General features: G+C 45.8%; 1 protein-coding gene across 2 annotated transcripts in view; it reads left to right on the forward strand.

Annotated features, from left to right (window-relative positions):
* The window catches only part of pio (zona pellucida domain-containing protein piopio), a 200088-nt gene that overhangs the window by 136743 nt on the left and 44452 nt on the right, over positions 1-18893 (forward strand). For both annotated transcript variants that reach the window (XM_037423643.2, XM_075893947.1), the window contains one exon: positions 9927-10132. In XM_037423643.2, coding sequence (XP_037279540.1) covers positions 9927-10132 — 206 coding nt within the window. The remainder of the gene's footprint in view (positions 1-9926; positions 10133-18893) is intronic.

The raw sequence follows: 18893 nt of genomic DNA on the forward strand, positions 1-18893 counted from the left end.
TTGGATCATTATCACATGTATTGAAGAGTTGAAATCTGGGCCAGTTGGTTCACGATACCTCAAGAAAGCCAGCAAAAGCAGGGTTCGCAATGGAACAGGCATACGCAAACACCGCTGGAAAAGGCAGATACTTTTCTTATAGTGTCGCTTGCTGTTGCTGACTTTCTTCAACTACTATTCGAGCTTTCTGCGTAGTGCAATTTATTACAGGTACCTAAATAATCGTATCGCAACCAGGTGCAACGTCGTCTCATGAAGTTTTTAGCTGCCCCTGCGTTTGGACCATGGCATAGTATGGCGATGACATTAGTGCGATTGATATAACGAATTTCGTCGCGTTAGTACCGAAAGAAGTTGAAAGATTACCGTGGTGTCTGTCCTTTAAAGAGTGATGATCAAGAATGCAAAAAGAAGGTATCGCGAAAGACGGTGCTTAGCCCCGAGTGCTCGGCGAAGGCTTGAAATAAAAAGAGCGCGACTTAGTGAAACTGAAACTTCCACTGCTTCATTACTGCAAGCGATGCAGGTAGCTTGACTCAACTATGAATGACTTACTAATGTTGTCGTTTGACGGTGTGCATAACTTTTTGAAATTTGTTGCAGGGAGGGGTCTTAAGAGCCCGTGCAACAATGTTAGAAGTTATTATCGAATGACCTCGCGTTCGGAGCTCCATACCTCACAAATTTTGTCTGGTCTCGCCGTGATGTTCTAGTGGCTAAGGCACCCGGCTGCCGAACCGCAGGTCGCAGGATGAAATCCTGCCTGCGGCGACTGCTTTCAAGCTACAGGAATGTAGATTTGACGTGACCTAAAACCCTGGCCGAATGGATCAGGAGGCCGAATGTCGTCTCGTCATCCCGTTTATCCCCCTGTCCTGTTAGCGCACGATTCCGGTGCATGTGTCTTCGCCAATTCTGATTTCACGGAGGGGGGGGGAAGGAACAAAGAGATAAGGCAGGGAGGTTAACCAGGCACATGCCCGGTTTGCTACCCTACGCTGGGGGAATAGGAAGGGGGGCATAAAGATGAGAGAGAGAGGGGAAAGAGAAGAGAAAGAGAGAGAGAAAAAGATGCGTGAACAACTCAGTCATGCAGAGTTGTGGTTCATCATACACCGTATAGCTTCTAACCACTTGGATTCTTCCCTCCACTTGTTCGTGTAGAGACAGAATTCTCTACCGGGGCTACACAAGCACCAAAGGCTTAGAGCTTCTTCTTGTAGTTCCTGCAACGCTCCGTTCTATTGTGCTCGAACGATTTCATGACGCCCCAACCGCTGGACATCTAAGAGCAGCCCACACCGCACGTATGGACACGTATGGCATCGATTTTTCTGGCCAGGCCTTTACCGCTCTGTGGTCCAATAGCTTGCATCTCGTGAGTCCTGCCAGCACCGCAAGCATCATTCTTGGCGCCACCTGGCCAACTTCAGCCTATTGACATTCCAACAGACCTATACTTACCTGGTGTCGGGGTTACCGTGGTCAGCATGGCGGTGCCCCCAAGGAGAGGGACGGGCATTGCATTCTACCGCGTCGACATCGATCTCAGTTGACAATTCCCAACGTCTCTGGCTGGAAATAAGTGGGTAGCCGTGGCTACAGACTGCGCGAAGAGGTATGCTATAACGCAAGCGCTACCAACAATCTGTGCTACTTACTTCCTTTTTACGACATAATTCTCCACCACGGGGCGCCGTGTCGACTGCTGACCGACCGTGGTCGTTCATATCTGCCCAAGGTTGTGGACGACATTCTTAACTCGTGTTGCACGCGTTATAAACTCCCCACTGCCTACCACCCACAAGCGAATGGACTGTGAGCGCCTCAAACACACTCTGAGGACAATCCTATCTATGTATGTATGTTTCAGCAGATCACCATGATGTGATAATGCTTTGTTTTACGTGACGTTTGCCTACAACTTGTCACGCCACGACATTGCTGGCTTTTCACCCTTCTATCTCTTGTACGGCCGTCACGCCACTTTGTGTTTTGACATTCTTTTGCCGTCAGTTACGTACACTTCTGAGTACGCTCCCGATGCAACTACTCGTGCAGAAATGGCCCGCCAGATTACCCGGGATCGCCTTAATGCCTCGTAGCTGTCACTGAGCTGGTCCTTACACCCCGGAGGATCGTTGGTCTTCCACTAGACTTCTCGTCACGTGCCCTGCCACGGTGGTCTAGTGGCTAAGGTACTCGGCTGCTGACCCGCAGGTCACTGGATCAAATCCCGGCTGCGGCGGCTGCATTTCCGATGGAGGCGGAACTGATCTAGGCTTGTGTGCTTAGATTTGGGTGCTCAATAAAGAGCTCCAGGTGGTCAAAATATCTAGAGCCCTCCACAACGGCGTCTCTCATAATGATATGATGGTTTTGGGACGTTAAACCCAAGATATCAATCTCCTTGTCACGTTGCCCTGTCATCGAAGTTCGTTACTCGCTAGCAAGGGCCAATGATCTTGCTCCAGATGGCTGATGTCACCTATCAGATCTCCCTGTTGGAACCTTCATTGTCATCATCTGTGCAATCTACTGATATTGTACACGGCTCCCACCTTAACCTATATTTTTCTACGTAGGATCGTACGCTTTCTTGAGCGCCCAGAAGGCGCTTCCAGTGGCGGCGGCTATATGATACAAGCCATGATGAACATAAAGAAATGATCTATCAAGACGACGGAGATGACGATTGAAAAAAAAAACACCAGGCTTGCGCGGATGGTGCAGCACAGTCACAGCGAGAGCTAGAAGAGCGGTTTTCAGAGACGTTTCTAAACACTCATAGGGTAACTGTTGCAAGCACACTTGTTTCATGCCCACTACGGCACTAATCATAGAAAGTTTAGGGTAGTAGGCCGGCATTCGCTATGCTATTTTTCGTCATTCTTCTGAGAAGGGTGGTATCCGCTAAACACTTGCAAGGAAGTTTGTGCCAATTGTTCATGCAGTGGCTGACGATGATGATGAATCATGCCTGATGTGGGCATGCGCCACAGTTATTAGCTGAACAAAATCTTTGTAAAGGGTTGGAGCATTAGAGGACCCAGTCGTTATGCTATTCCTATTGTGCGTCGACTGCTTGTTCTTTCGTTGTTTTAAAACGCTTCATAAGTTGCATTAACGCCATTCCTTTCCCGACATCAAGCCTGCCTAAGGCAAGTTTGCCAACAAGACCCAATCACCGGCATGCTATGTGGAATATACTGGGCTGGCACACAGTGGACCCGGGTTTGAGCCCCACTGTGTTATTGGTACTAGGTTATTTATTTCTGATTTCGCGCGATGTGCTTACGGCCACTAGTGGCGGCGGCGGCAGCGGACAACTATGGCGCTGCACGAGACCGTAGTTGTGATCTCGTATCAGCTTTCGCTCTAAGAGAGCTCGTGATGTTGCCGCTCTGCCACCTTGGCTATCAATCAAACACCTGTAAAGCAGAAAGTGATTTTGGATTGTTACGCCGCTTTTGCATTTAGAATTCATGAAGTCGTAGGGATACGTCACTTATAATATACAAACTTGATTTATGCCTTATTCTCGAGTTTGATTGCATGCGTTTTTCCGGAAGTGTTCAAGACAAAATAAGACCTTCATTATTACTAAAAACGCAAGCTCTGCGGCTGTGTCTCGGGATACATAGGTGTGTTGCAAATAGCGTGCTCTATTTGTAAGCTGAAATCTCCCCACATAATCCAAAATTTCAACAGCTTACCGTTTAAACATTTTTAAAACTCTATGACACGCCCCTCTCTCTTTCTCAGGCAGTTTCCATCAAATCTCCATATTATTTTTTTTAGACACCCGTGGTGTCGTTTTCAAAGACCGACACCAAGCAATTTTCATCGAGTCATTGTTATCGAACCTTCCCGTTTTTCTTCAGAATTTAACTCCGCGAACTCTATGCCCACTGCCCGTTGACTTAGTTTTCGTTGACATTTTTCTAAAAATGCTAAGTCACCTTCAAAAAATGTTCTGAAGAGCCTCCTTCAAGACCATTTCAGTCAATTTCATATTCACGATGTAATTTTGACGAATGCAACCCAAAATCTTCAGAATAATGCAGTAGGCATTTTTTCTCGTCAGCTGAATTGGTCTTTTCCGCTACGACTGCCGCACTTCCTGCCGATTTGTCTCGCAGAATTCCTGGCATTTACATTGAATTTTAGCAAACTAAATTGTCAGCAATGATAAGCCATTATTATTTCGGATGCCATGTCTGTTCGTACGCAATTAACGTTCTCTAAGCAGTCTCCTGTTCTCAGGAACTTTTGGTCTCTCGTTCCGCGCAGCCTAATAGAAGTTCGGTTTATTTGGGTCCTCGGTCATGCTGGAATTGTACTAACTGATACTGCTGACTCGCTCGCTTTTTTCGGTAGTACTAGTAGCTCCAATATTTTCTTTAATTACTGCAAAACAATTCAAACGCCTGTTAATCTGAAAAAAACAACGAAACACCGTTCCTACAATCTGAAGAGTTTGGGCACATGCAGTTCACATCGAACACCACAACATGCCCTTCCCGTCAATGTGAGCTGACCCTCACTAGCTTTCGTTGTAGAGTTCCTAGGTTAAAATGTTATCTTCACAAATCTGAATTTTCTTGAACTAACCCATGTGCAGTTTGCAATGAACTAGAAAGAATAGATAACTTCCTTCTCACAAGCCACCCTTTCACCTCCATTCGCCGAATAATTCTTGAGAGGCCGATTAGAATGCTGGGATCGGCCGTTAATAAGTTCACCATTTTAGTATTGACAGCCAGTCAAATCTATGCGGGCTGCAGTGCTATTCTGCCAGCGCTACAAAGGCTCACTCATGCAACTGGAATGATACGCTACTAGACGTACTGCCAGATAAATCTAATTCTTTGTCCTCCTTCTCTATTGCCTTTCTTTTAAAATCAGGGTTGTCAGATCATTTTGCCCTTTTCACTTTCTTTTAATGTGCGGTATTATTATTGCGATAGCAACTATATGGACATTTTCAGCGGGATTTTGCCGCCAGCGTCGACGTCGATGTCATGCACTGTATATGTGTACATATCTACATATATGCAAACGCAAGAACGAAAAAAATCCTGAGAAAAACACTCCGGCACGCGGAATTGAACGTGGGACTTCTGCGTCGTGAAGGCGAGGCGTTATACACTGAGCTGCACCGGGGCTTTTATTTTCTTTATTGTTTTCTTGACTACAGGTCAAGCTAATCAGACAATCTTCATTACACGTGTTCCATGTGTTCCATGTGTGATAACGCATCAAACAAAGATAATACATCTTCAACACAGTCGGTAGTCTTATACACGTCTCCCACTTTGATAACAGCTTCTACGGAACACTCATCAATGGACAGAACTCTTACATCACAGTGTCTATACAATAGCATACTACGCCAGACCAAATAAAGACCAAGTAAAAATAAAACGCCCAAATTTTGCACAGAATTATCACAAGGCTAAACACGGATTCCATACGGAGTAACAGGTAAATCTTTTTTAATACCCCCTGTAAAATGTCTCAAAAGAAAATAGCATTCTTACACTTCATAAACACATGTTCAATGGTCTCAGGTTTTTTACACAGGAGACAGCTGCTTCCCCATGGTACATACATTCCTTTCTCTTCAAGCCACGTTTTTACTGGCAAGGTTCCCGTATGAAGTTTGAAAAAGAAGGCTTTAACATTGGGTGGGGTACACATATTTTTCACTCACTTTAGTACGTCATGTCCATATGATTTTTTATACTTTGAACGGTAAAGGGGCACAGGAAAAACATTCTGTATTAAGTCTTTCATAAGGCGCTTTCTTTTCACACTAGTCAGGTAATCTATCTAAAACCTTGCCCTTAAGAAACGATATGAGAACACAACTTCGCGCAAGAACGGTGACAAGGTGTATCGTTCTCCCATGTCTGAAGATACAAAGAAGTCAAGCATGTGGTGTACTAGCGTTGTTTGAAATAAAGAACATGAAAAAGAGTTTCTCTGGTCTCTTACTAGCAGGAAACCTGATATTACTTGGTTAAAAAACAGATGGCATATAGACAGCCCTCCTTGCTTAACACGCCGAAACAAGTTCGTTCTAGATGTTCGCTCCCATGCAGAGCTCCAGATGAACGTGGCGAATATTCTGTGGGTTTTATGAGTGCTTTTATGCGTACAACTAAGTACTTGCAAAAGGTACACAATTTTAGCAGCCAGAAACACGTTACATACAGCTGACCGAGCGAAAATTGATAAGTCACGACCACCCCATCCTTCGGCTCTCGCGCGCAGTTCTTCAGCATTTTTAAGCCAAAATGCTTCACTGTGTTGATACCTGTCCAATGGTACCTTTAGGTAACGACTAGGTGTCGTGAGCCACTGAATATTTCCAAAGGAACTGGGCGTTAGGTCCCAATTACCATGCCATAAACCAATGCTTTTGTCTTCGTTCATTAAACTTTTTCTCATATCACAAAATTGTTGAGTGATTTTTAATACCGAAGTGACACTCTCTCTATCAACAGCAAAAAAAGCAATATCGTCGGCGTATGCTAAACCACGCACTTCACATGACTGCTACCGGAAACAATTAATATCTGCATGGTGAATCACTTTCTGACACAGTGGTTCCAAAAATAGAGCGAAAAGCAAAAAACTTGAAGGACACCCCTGGCGCACGGAGGAAAGTACTTGTATGCGCTATGAGAGTTCTTCATTTACAATTAAATTTGTGGTTGAGCTTTTGTATTTCGTGTCTAATACCTTTCCATATGATCGCACCAACAACAACGTACTCAGCTACCGGGAAGAGTGTATTGTGTAGAACCATGTCGAAAGTCTTAGCTAGATCACTGTGTAACATGACTACTTTCATAGGCGCAGCGTCAAAATATTCCAAAATGCTCTTGGTGACATGAATATTCGTGAATATGCTCCTACGCTTGATGCCGCAAGTCTGATGTGGCCCGACCAACTTGTATATAACTCCTTGCAACCTCCTAGCCAGAACTTTCATAAACAACTTATAATCTGCGTTTGTTAGCGTGATTGGCCTGTAACCTGTCACTTTGCTTAAAACATGTTGCTCTTTCCTTTAGGAATGAGCACAGTGTGCGCACGATTGAAGGATAAAGGCAAAGTTCCGCGATCTAAAGACTCTGAAAAAACCTCATGCAATGTGGCGGCCATATCCTCCTTGAACGCCTTGTAAAAGGCGGCATTAATGCCATTTGGACCAGGTGAGTTACCCATGCCAAAATCATCGATAGCCCTCTATATTTTCCCTATACTAATAGACATTTTCAATAAAATTGTGTCCTCAGCATTAGGTGTCGGCATTTCTATCAAGAACTCATCGACAATACCCGGCTACTTTGGTTCGTGATAAGCAAACATGTCTTCATAGTAGCTTTCAAAAGCTTTCATGGCATCTTTATGTTCTCTCAATATTTTACCACTCTATTCTATCTCTAATATGTCTTGAGCTCACACATATGCCTTTTCATCTGACAAGGCTCGCTTTGTCGGGGCTTCACCCACGAGGTACCTCTCAGCTCCTGCTCGTATAATTGCGCCTTTATATTTATTTTCTTCAAGGCATTCAATTTGTTTTTGACAACCTGCAGTTGATGTGTAAATAAGCCCGGGTTTTCTGCTTCGATTTTCACCAAATCATCTAGCTCTGCCCGTAGCTCGCGTTTTAAAACGGCAAGCTACTTATATCTACCACTTACCGCTGCTCACGAGTATCTCGGAGGATATTGTGTTTTCAGCATTTCCAGCAAGATGGCGCAAAGAGCACGCGTCGCCACATCGTGCAGCGGCGCCTGCTCTAAGGTCCTACGCGTACTTTGCCCGGCGAGATAAGGGTGCGTGAGGAAGCAATGCTCCATCAAGCACCCTTATCTCATGGTGATGAGGAGGGGAAGGTCCTACGCCTTGGCTTGCGTCGGGCTTTACCAGGAACGATTCTGCTGTAGTTACTTGGTGCACAAAGGTCACTGCAATCATTGCAGTCTCCGTTTGTGAAAAGCGCGCGCTTTTCAGACACAGCAAAGTAACAAATGAGACGCTTATTCGCGTGCACCCGTACTCGTGAGTACGTTTTGTGCGTGAGGAACGTGGGGCACGTTTCAATCTGTTTTCGATTCTGCGTTTGACCTTTGAATTTGTTCCTATCGCGTACACTTCTTCGCCTCTCCGGCAAAGCTGTGACTTTTTCATCAAGTCTTTATCTGATTTTTTCTTTCTTTTAACAAGCATTGTAATAAAATGTGAGGTATAAGGTACAATGCGGCCAATCTCTCTTGGTCGGGTGAGCCGAGATATTCTAGGTGACAAAACAAACAGAACAAGTCTCTGCGTACTCCGTGTACAATCTGCAAATACATTTTTGTTTTACCTTTTCTCTACTCTCAACCCGTGACAATATAAAAAATTTTTCGTTCATAATACTGATCACTGTTATCGGTAAAAAAGACGCAACATGTGCTGAATTTCAGTGAATACTTTTTTCAGGAAAAACTAAATATTACCAAATGTCCTTTGCGCTATGATGCTGGAAGAAGTAAAAGCCAAACTTGAATTGCCAAATTTTCGCTGCATGGCAGCTGTCGAGACTGATTGTCACAAAGTTGCAGAACTTGAACGAATGCAGAGACGACAGAGTTTCCAAGTCCGAAAGAAAGAAAGCATAATTGGCTCTTTCGGTGTAAAGCACGCCCTTCACCGCCCCGTTGTGACCAGGCACACGTGAGACGCTTCTGCCGTGATGGATGTGCGAGAAATCTCGGTTGAAGTTGCAGTCGGGTCTCCAACGTTGATACACCAAAAAGAAGTTGATAAAACACACACGCGCACAGCGCATTTGATGCCCCGTATGATCGAGAAGCAGAAGACGACGAACATTTCCTTTATTGTTAAGCCTAACACAAACTAGACAAGTGGGATAGGTGGGTTGGGCGTTCATGAACGCAGTGCGTTTTCGCCTCTAAAGCGAACGAACCCGAAGTGCGTATGTTGCCGCCGCTTTCGCTCTTACTGATTAATGAGCTTCGCCAGGGCCTCAGCCAATTTACTGAAGATGGCTTATCGCAGCGGCCGCGTGACACTAGTTGGCCCTGTCGTCGATTCTTCTGACTGCTCGCAGTTTGTGTGCGCTGAGTGCGATGGGACTGAACGCAGTCCCTATCACGTGCGCTTATGCTTGAGCCTACCGTGGGGGCTTTAACAGAAGCCTCCAGCTATTTCGGTTGGTAATGAAAAAAGCATTCCCGTTCAATACTGGAATTCTACAGGCCTTAATACTTGTAATGGTACGAAGAAAGCCACCATCTCATGGTGAAACACAAACTCGGCAGCACGTGTGGCAGAAAAGATGAACATTTCTATGCCACCTGATTGACTGATAATGACAGCCGCATGTCGTGCCCATGTGTACAGGATGTTACACGTAACACTCCTCAAACATTACCTAGCCGACAAGTATTTATTCTGCACTGATTAGGTCAAATAACAAAGATGAGGTGTTCAAATGTTCACATTAAGGCCAAGTGCGTAGAATAGCTCTCCGTAACCGACTGCATTGCCTTGTACTTCACAAGAAACCTTGTATGAATAAATCAAAATAATGAAGTGCAACAAGTGCAAGGAAAAATGTATTCAGTCAAAATTAACAGGCCAGTTGAATTGCTAATCTTAAATTACTGAGAGTTATTTTCCCTTTATTTTCAATACAATATTATTTACGGATGTTCCAGCTGCTATGTAACGATGATTGTTTTAGTAGCCTGAAATTTATCCTGGACGTATGTCAGTTGTGTTGGAGTGATGGCCATAAGTAAAATACACTGGATATCTTTGGTGCGCGCGATCAAGAACGTGTCAGAGGCGCTCATGCTTGGTTCTAACGTGCCCTCCGAATTTTTTTTTTTGCGCAGAGGGTGGCGAGGCTTCAGACGTGAACATCGAATGCAACAGCAACAACATCCAGGTGACGTTGGAGGCAACGCACGACTTCAATGGCATGATCTACCCCAAGGGACTGTCCAAGAATTCCACCTGCATGGCCGAGTACAGCAACGTGCGTGACAAGATTGTCTACACGCTGCCTCTGCGCTCCTGCAACACCATGAGCACTGAAGTGGTATGTAGGAATCCTCGCTTGTTTTCGCATGCGCGCCATCATGGCCTCTGAAATGTTTACGTTTTATCTTGCCATCACAAGCCGGCAAATTATGGACGTTAGTTTTCACTGTGGGAGATATTGGAGCAGGGAACGCTTTTATTTTCACTTATTTTGTTTATTTACAACAAGGGTTTGAAGCTAGCTTTAGCTAGCGAGCCGCAGTCGTAAAATTGAGTCCCGCGAGAGCCGGAACATTGAAGAAGGCTACAGCGCGGAGGAGAGTGGGAGCAGGGATGCAGCTAGAACAATTTGTTATCTGACGTTGTCAATTAGAAGAACAATTTTCTCACATCCCTGGAGAGCATTTGGGGAGGAGATTCGTGAAACACGTGTTCACCAATTTCTGAAATCACTAAAATTTGTACGCCGATTCAGAAATTATGGTAAATGAGCAGATCTTCTCTTGGGGGCTGCAAATCGGTATTACTTCCTGAATGAGGGAGTGGGAGAGCACTGTTGTAGCTTAGGTGATGACATGTACTTGTGTTGCTTGAGGGGCATGCAAGCATCCCTTTTGAACCCCCTCCCTTTGCCGAGGCTGATGTCTGAAATGTACACAGTTTTTTCTCGACGATTATGTTTCAACTCATGGTGACGCCATGGTGTGCCTCACATAAGAAATGCCTAAGGCTAGTCATGTTAGAGTAGCTCGTGAACATACTCGGTGGAAAAAATTGAGCAAATCATGAAATTATCACAGTCATTTGCGAGCCGCAGGCCGGTCGCGACAAATCGACCGGGTACATGCGGTCCATGGCCCACGCATTTGAGACTCCGTATATACAGTGAGTCTGTCATTCTCCAGCATCAGTAAATTTATCAACAAACACCCGCGATGAGCTGCCGGCAGCGCTCGTGAGCAAGTGTTACCTAACATCATGGCTGCAGTGCCATACAGAAAATCTTATAGCCACTCGGAGAGGGGGAAGACGAAGTGGTTCCTAAGTGGAATGCTTGTTCAGTCTCTTTTAGTTTTTCCTAATTTCATTGGTGCTTGTGAAAGACGCCGTTCTTCTGCCTGTAGAAATGGACGTAGATTCACCGGGGCCTCTATCCGTATCTCCCACGTCGTCTGTGGCCACTCTAAGAAAGCGCTTGGCCACCCAAGTAACGCCGACAGTGAGGGCACACTGATATTCGCGTGTTCCGTAGACTGTCTCGCCACCCCATGGCCACCAGCGAAATTTTTTCAAATAAGATTGGTGTAGCGGCGGGGCAGCGGCGCTCATAGATTGCGCATGTGCGTCTTGGTTGGTGTAGGGCTTTAACTATAACGTTTCTGTTGTAGTTACCGGGCACACGAAGGTCGTTGCAATCATTGCAAAGTCTCCGTGAAAAGGGTGCTCTTTTTACACACAACAAAGTAACAACTGAGACGCTTATTCGCGTTCATGTGTGCTTGTGACTACGTTTCGTGCGTCATTTGTGCATGAGAAACGCGGTGCACGTTTCAATTTGCTTGCCAATCGGCACGTTACCTTCCAATTTGTTGCTATTGCGTTCATTGTTTCGCCTTTGCGGCAAAGCTGTGACTTTTTTCAAAAACGTGTCAAAACCATCGGCATTGTGATTAGTTCGTCAAATCTTACATCGGTAAGTATCCGCACACAATCGAGGACGCAAAAGGAAATACAGAATGTTATAACACTATTTCGGGTTTCACGTCACAAACCACGTAACGATCTTAAGGCACGCCTTTAGTGGAGGGCTATGTGCAGGGACATTTCACGCTATAGCAAGTGATGCGTTTGGCAATCAGGACCTCTTCGTCTTCAACGATTCATCGTATCCGAGTTTCTGAAGCATCTAGGTGGCGCATAATTAGTGACTGCAAAAAGAGTACAGCCATGACGAAGCAAAAAAAAAACACACATACACCGCAGTGCAGGCCGCACATGTACTTAGCGACTCCGATACTTTCTGTGGGCGCCATATTGAACCACCATGTGCACCCCCTATACGCGAGCAAACTTGCGAATACTCTATAGCCAGTGATGAGAGCTCCGATGAAATTGACTTGGTACCCATGACAAGGCTACTTACGACATCTCCTTCCCAAAGTAGGAACATCGCGAATATGCGAGCCGCCAGTTCAAACTCTTTTGTTTGTCTAGCTGAGTGCAGCTGACAACAGTAACCGACTTTAATCTCCAAGCCACGTCTGTATCTTTTGAGGCACTCGTTCCGGGACAAATAACAGACGTGAGAATTAATGGCAGCAAGAACGTTCCGCCGATAGACGTTACGCAACCTACTACTTTGGACGTATTGAGCAAAGTCAATGTGCTGGTGAATATCAACGTACGTTCTTACATATCAGATGACAAGGACTATAGGGCAGGTGTTATGTACGACGTCGACACTTCTATCAACGATATTGATTTTCTAATTCTAATCAAACCATTGACGGAAGCTACCACCAATTTGGAAGCCCACCGTCTCTAGAACTCACGATGCGTAAAACTTGTTTTCAAGGGTGAGTCTTTCATCTCAGGCAAGAGTTGGTCATTTTCAACACACAGTGTGGCCGTTCGTGCCGAGATCTCTTCAGTGTCAGAACTGCTGTAAAATGAGACATGTGAGCACTGTTTGCACAAACTGTGCTGTGTGCTCCCAATGCTCAGAGTCACGCAACACATAAGCCTGCCAAGCAGAAAATCGCAAGTGCGACAATTTCGAAGGTCCTCACGATGCACCTTCAAAGGAGTGCCCAGATACAAAGGATATTCAAGTGCGTAGGCAGCTGTCAAGAGACGGTTCCACCCACAGTGACGCAGCTTCTGAAGTGCGACATCAGCGTTCTCGTCTCAGGACAACTTTTAGGACAACTTCTGCCAAGGCCAAGGATACACAGCTACCCCTCATCACGCACTCATCCCCACAAGCACCAACAAGTGCCAACAACAAGCATACTCAGAAATACGCAAGAAGAATTCATCCATCTGACGCGTGGCCAGCGCTGCTGTCGATGAATTGGCCAGTAGTCGAGCCGCAGCATCGCCCACTGAAAGCTTCTTCAGAGCAAGTCGCGACAGTTTCAGATTTTTTTTTCACATTTTTATTGGTACGAATACAAGAATGTGATATGTGTTTAGTACACAAAAGGTATACAGTGAAGATAATAAAATGATAGTTGTATTAAGACTCTTAGGGATACCAATAGGAACTCCTGAATATTTCAGACTTCAGCTGCTCACAACGCCCTTCAAATATTGGACGCTTTATATCCACTGCTGTCCAGAAAAGCACCATGCCTCTTTCTCTGCAGCCCATCCATACCTAACTTCCATAGAAAGAAGCGTCAATTTTCCAACGGAATACCCGAGGCCTTTAACCCCGCATTTCAGATTTTCGTTCATTTCTATTCAAAAATCAATTTTCAATTACCGTCATTTGTGAACAATGCCTTCATAATGCCATACGACTATCTAAATAGAAGCTTTTAGATATGAAACCTGTAACGACAACAGTAAGATCGTTGTTTACATCAGAGGGCGAACTCACATATACTGAGCATCTAGTAACACCGGATGACAGCAACCAATAGGTATGCCTGACAATTAAACGTAAGAACGTGACTTTTACGCTAGTGGCAGTACATATTTCGCCTTAAGGCTGCTTTGAACCTGTAAGATTAAGTGTCATTATAACAGCAACACCTGGGTCATAGACTATTAATGGTGATTTTAACAGTCATCAATCACTGTGCGGAAGCCAGAAGATGGACCTTCGGGGAAGTAATGCGTTCTCTTTGGCATCTGGCCATGAACCTTATTATTTAAACGACGGCACTCCTACGTTTAACGGGGTGCAGCATATAGCAGCTTCCTCGACCTAACTTTTGTGTCAAGTAGCCTAAGTACCAAGGTGCAGTGATTTGCACACAATGAAAATTAAGACAGCGTTCACATTGACTTCTAAAGAAAGATCAAGGAGTTAGGCAAGTCGCAGATCGCTTCTTCTTCGAAGATTGACTGGTCAAAGTACAGGTTATTCACAGAGAAGCTGTGCGAGGTAAAGCAAGAAGGTTCTCTTGAAAGCCTAAAAGGTATAATGAAAGTTACTATCCAAGAAGCAACGTTTAATTGTGCACCTCTGTCAGACTTCTGTAAATATGAATTGGCGTTGAAGTGACTCCGAACAATCCGTCGTCGTGCCGAACGACACCATAGGCGCACAAAATACATCTACGAGTTGTGGGAGGCGAAACGTGTACAAAAGATTCAGCGTCGAATCAAGGCACTGCAGTCGCTGCGATGGACGTCATCATGCGAGTCGCTCAATCCCTACAAACCTCTTCCACAAATATAGAGATAATCGGTGGCCAACGAACATTGCCACAGTGGCATTTCCCCGTTCCAATGCCTTGCTCCCCACCAAAGCCGACACTTGAAATAGCTGTAGCAGAAGACTTCTGCGCCAGGGTTGCGAACAAGAAGTCTGCGATCACCGTGAGTAACCTAGGAAACGCGCTGCACTGTAGAGACACTCGCCTAGACAATATGTATGCTCTAGAAGAGCTTCAAGTAGCATTAGGCAGAAAGCAAGTGTTCGTCATCTCCTGAAGCTGACGAAGTCACTTACATGGCCCTTGCTAATATCGGACTTACAGCTCGGCGTGCCCCTGTAGATATATACAGTGACTCGTGGAGCAACGGTTTCGTTCCTCCTTCGTCGAAGTGCAGCCAACTTGTGCCCCTGCTCAAGCCAGGCAAATCACCTCTGGACGTGACCTCCTATCAGCCAGCCCATTGCGCTTGCTAGCTGTTTTGACAAAGTGATGGAGAGATTGGTGCTGACTCGCGTAGAGTGGTACCTGGAGCATAACAATATATACCCTGATGCATTGGCCGGTTTTTGACGTGGACGGCCTTCTATAGACAATGATGTTGACCTTGTCACCTCTTTAGAACAACAGAAAAAAATGAAGAGGTTAGCACTGTTCCTAAATGTTAACGGTGCACGTGACAATGTATTGCAGGAAACCATTAAACGCTTTGGGCAACAATGTATAGGGGGCCTCGTATACCAATTGATCTAGAGCTATTTGAAAGACAGAACCTTCTTCACTCAGACAGAAGGTGGTGCAACTAGGCAACAGTTTACTTACTGCAGTGTACCTTAAAGTGGTGTCCTGAGTTCCATACTGTTTCATCTTGCGCCCTTCGGCCTCGTTGACGTCCTGTCATAGTCCGGGCATCTGTCGATCAACGCAGACGAAATCTGCATCTGAGCATCAGGGGTCACGCATATACACGTACGAGCCATGGGTCAGAGAGCAGCTACAGTGACGTCAAGCTACCTTCAAGGACGGGTACTGGAGCTGTCATCTGAGAAATGCTCAATGGATGCGTTTACGTGCAAGGCAATGTCCTGATAGATCATCAGAATGAACGGACACACGATGACCTATAAAAAGACCCACCGTTTTCTGGATGTAGTAATAGATTGTTACTTGTGCTAAAGTCCTCACATGACTCACAAGAAAAAGAAACTCACCATGATAACCCACGTCCAACGGTTTTTGGCGAGAATATTATGGGGTGCATCGGTACGAGCCATACTTCCACTGTTTACTGTACCTTGGGAGCAGGCGGCGCATATTGTTACCAAAATTTTAAAATTGCACATCAATCGATGGTCACATCACCTGGTTTCCTGCCCACATTAGCAAGGATGTCCACTATGTTATACCTAATGCCAATGAGACTGCCCATGCCTGCGCACGCGCACTGTCACATGGGCATTCGTCCTCTAATTTGGGAGAAGGAATCCAGCAGCTTGATTCCCTCCTCTGCTTTTACAAAATATGTAGGCACTATCAATTGTCCAGGCGTAGGTTTCCGCTCCCGCACCCGCTACTCTCGAGGGCCCAGTCAATCACTTTACGAATGCTGCAAACCAGTACTTACCCGTCGAATTTAGTTTATTGACAGCATAAAGCTTCGCTGCCCTCATTGCAACGAGAGATGATGTACGTTATCCCACATGCTCTGGCAATCTACTCGCGGGATCGAATCCCGGCTGCGGTGGCTGCATTTCCGATGGAGGCGGAAATGTTGTAGGCCCGTGTGATCAGATTTGGGTGAACGTTGAAGAACCCCAGGTGGTATAAATTTCCGGAGCCCTCCACTACGGCGTCTCTCATAATCATATGGTGGTTTTGGGACGTTAAACCCCACAAACCAATCAATCAATCCGGCAATCTACGGCGCTGTGCGATGGCGAGCCTCTCAGCACAGAAGACGCCTGGATGACCACAATCACCAGCTCGGACCGGGAGGTCCTAATCCGGCCTATCCAGAAGGCCCGAATTTCGGGGGAAGGGCATGTTCTTCCTGTCCCAACGTGGATGCGGCCCGCAGCCGACCCGCCCCTTTGAGCGGCATTGGCTCCTCAGGAGTTCCTTGACTGACTGACGAACGCCCTGGCGGATGAGTGCAGGGATGGACTGATTAACGGACTGATGGACGGGCAGACAGGCAGACGAACAGAGAGATAGACAGACAGACAGGCGGGCAGGCAGGCAGGCAGGCAGGCAGGCAGGCAGGCAGGCAGGCAGACGCTTCACTAATCATCATTCACTCTATAGATATAGATACAATAACATTTATTAATGTCCTGCAAAAAGCACGCGAACGTGCTTAGAACTACCACGTTGGGATTGAGAGGCCTAGCCTAGCAGCTGGATCACGGGCTTGTTAGATGGCCCGATTCCGGTCGGCATTAGGCTGGAGCTACGCAAGGCAGCCGCGCAAATCACAGTAGTAGCACTGCGGTTAACCTCATTATACATTGTAGCGCAGTCCCAGAGCATGTGTCTGAGTGTAGCCGGGGTGAGTTCGCATTAGTTGCTTATATTATTATCGCAGAGTTCCTGTTAAATGGCGCATGGGACGTGTAGATTTGAGCGAAAGAGTGACTTATCCATAGAACTAATGGGCACGAAAATTGGACGCGATGATTGCACCATCTTCATTCTGTCGGTAATCGTATAAAGATTGGAATATGTATAGTTTACTTATAATTTGAAAAAAAGTTGTAGGGTGAAGGTCCGTAAGGCGTGGCACATTCCCGCTCTCTCTTGAGCGGGTATGTGCCACAGGAGATGCGAGATGGAAGGTGGCGGTACTTGGAGTGTTCACTAGATGGAAGAATGGACAGACAGACTAGTAGATGGGCGGGCGGATGGACGGACGCGCGGGCTTTTGGACGGAAGAACGCATGAACAGATGGACAGAAAAAATGAATTGACTCACGTAAGGACGCATGGACAGACGGACGGACGAATGAATGGACGCACGGATGGTCGCGCGGCCAGACAAAAGCACGGTTGGGCTAACGGAAGCTTCACCCCACTCATCATCGTTCCCTCCATGAATATGTTGTGATTTTTTTATTATCTTGCACTCTCATATAACTTTTTCGAACAAATAACAACTAAGAATATTGTTGGTATAATTTGTTGCTGTGCATAAAATGAAATAGTTTTCGAAAGCACAGGGTTGTTTTGATATAGTGGCTGGCATCGCACTTCGCAGACAACACCATCGTCGTCTGCCTCTACGTCGTGGCTGCCCCCATTTGCTGCAGCAGCCCGTTTTCTCAATTCCTCTCAATTCTATATAGTACATTAACTACTTACTACAAGCTCAAAAGTGTCTTACAAACTTTTTTTTGTAAGTGTAAATGACAGCGCTGATCCAACAAGCTTGCAGCAATAAATCGTTTTATTGCGAGTCAATCGATGAATTTTGACATAAAATAAAGGCTATGTAAGCAACGTTTTATAGTGTACAGCAGTGAACAATATGCATGCATAAGCGTTCATACGCAAGCAAGGTACGTACTACTCATAGCCCTAACGCAGATGCCAGGAGCATAGAAGCTGTAGCACTGGCTCCACGTGGATTGTACTCCACGAAACCTTCTCTGGTGTAAGAAAAAATATTCCATTTACATCCCTGCACTTGTGTTGCTCAAGATTTTATAACACCTCGTTCACAGTATTCAGCAAACTTTCTGAAATTGGTATCAAAAGATCTTTTCACGAGCAGTGCGGCGCGACTGTTTTCTTGTCCGCGCTGCCACCTAAAGTGCGTCACTCTCCTATTTTCTGCGCGTTCGCACTATGTATGCTTCTTAATGCCTAAAATTGAATGAGAAAGGGTTTTTGATGCTTACTATTGTGAAGTCTTACAAATAAAATTGTCGAAACAAAGGCTTCATTTGGTTTTGTTTACCTACGCTGGCGGTACGCTGTTGTCGTTTCGATGGCGACGATGCCTCACGGCGCGGCCGCGAGGCTCACAACATGCCACTGGCTCGATTTGGGTACGACTCTGTTTGCAACCGCCTTAAAGTGGGAGCTTGAGGCCGAAGTAGCTCAGGGCTAGGCGGCGGGAAATTCCGACGGGAGAGGTAGATGTGCTTGGTCATTCCATTATAAGTGGATGGTACGTCTCTGTTTTCCACGACCTGGAATCGGCCAGTTTCTGCGTGCTTAGTCAAAAATACGCACGCAGCACTGTAGGTGGATTCATTGAGGTTTACGGGGCAGCCAGAGATCTGTCCGACGTGAGCAGGGATCTGTGAATTCGCTGTGAATTTTTAAACTTTCGGAGCAAGTACAGGTGACGCTTCACGTGCAGGGCAATCAGACGACTGCGCTTGCAGAGCGCGTGAACGTGCTTAAAGAGCTCAGGCAGAAGGCGCAAGC

Source organism: Rhipicephalus microplus, chromosome 4 (genome assembly GCF_043290135.1).
Source record: "Rhipicephalus microplus isolate Deutch F79 chromosome 4, USDA_Rmic, whole genome shotgun sequence".
Taxonomy (NCBI): domain Eukaryota; kingdom Metazoa; phylum Arthropoda; class Arachnida; order Ixodida; family Ixodidae; genus Rhipicephalus; species Rhipicephalus microplus.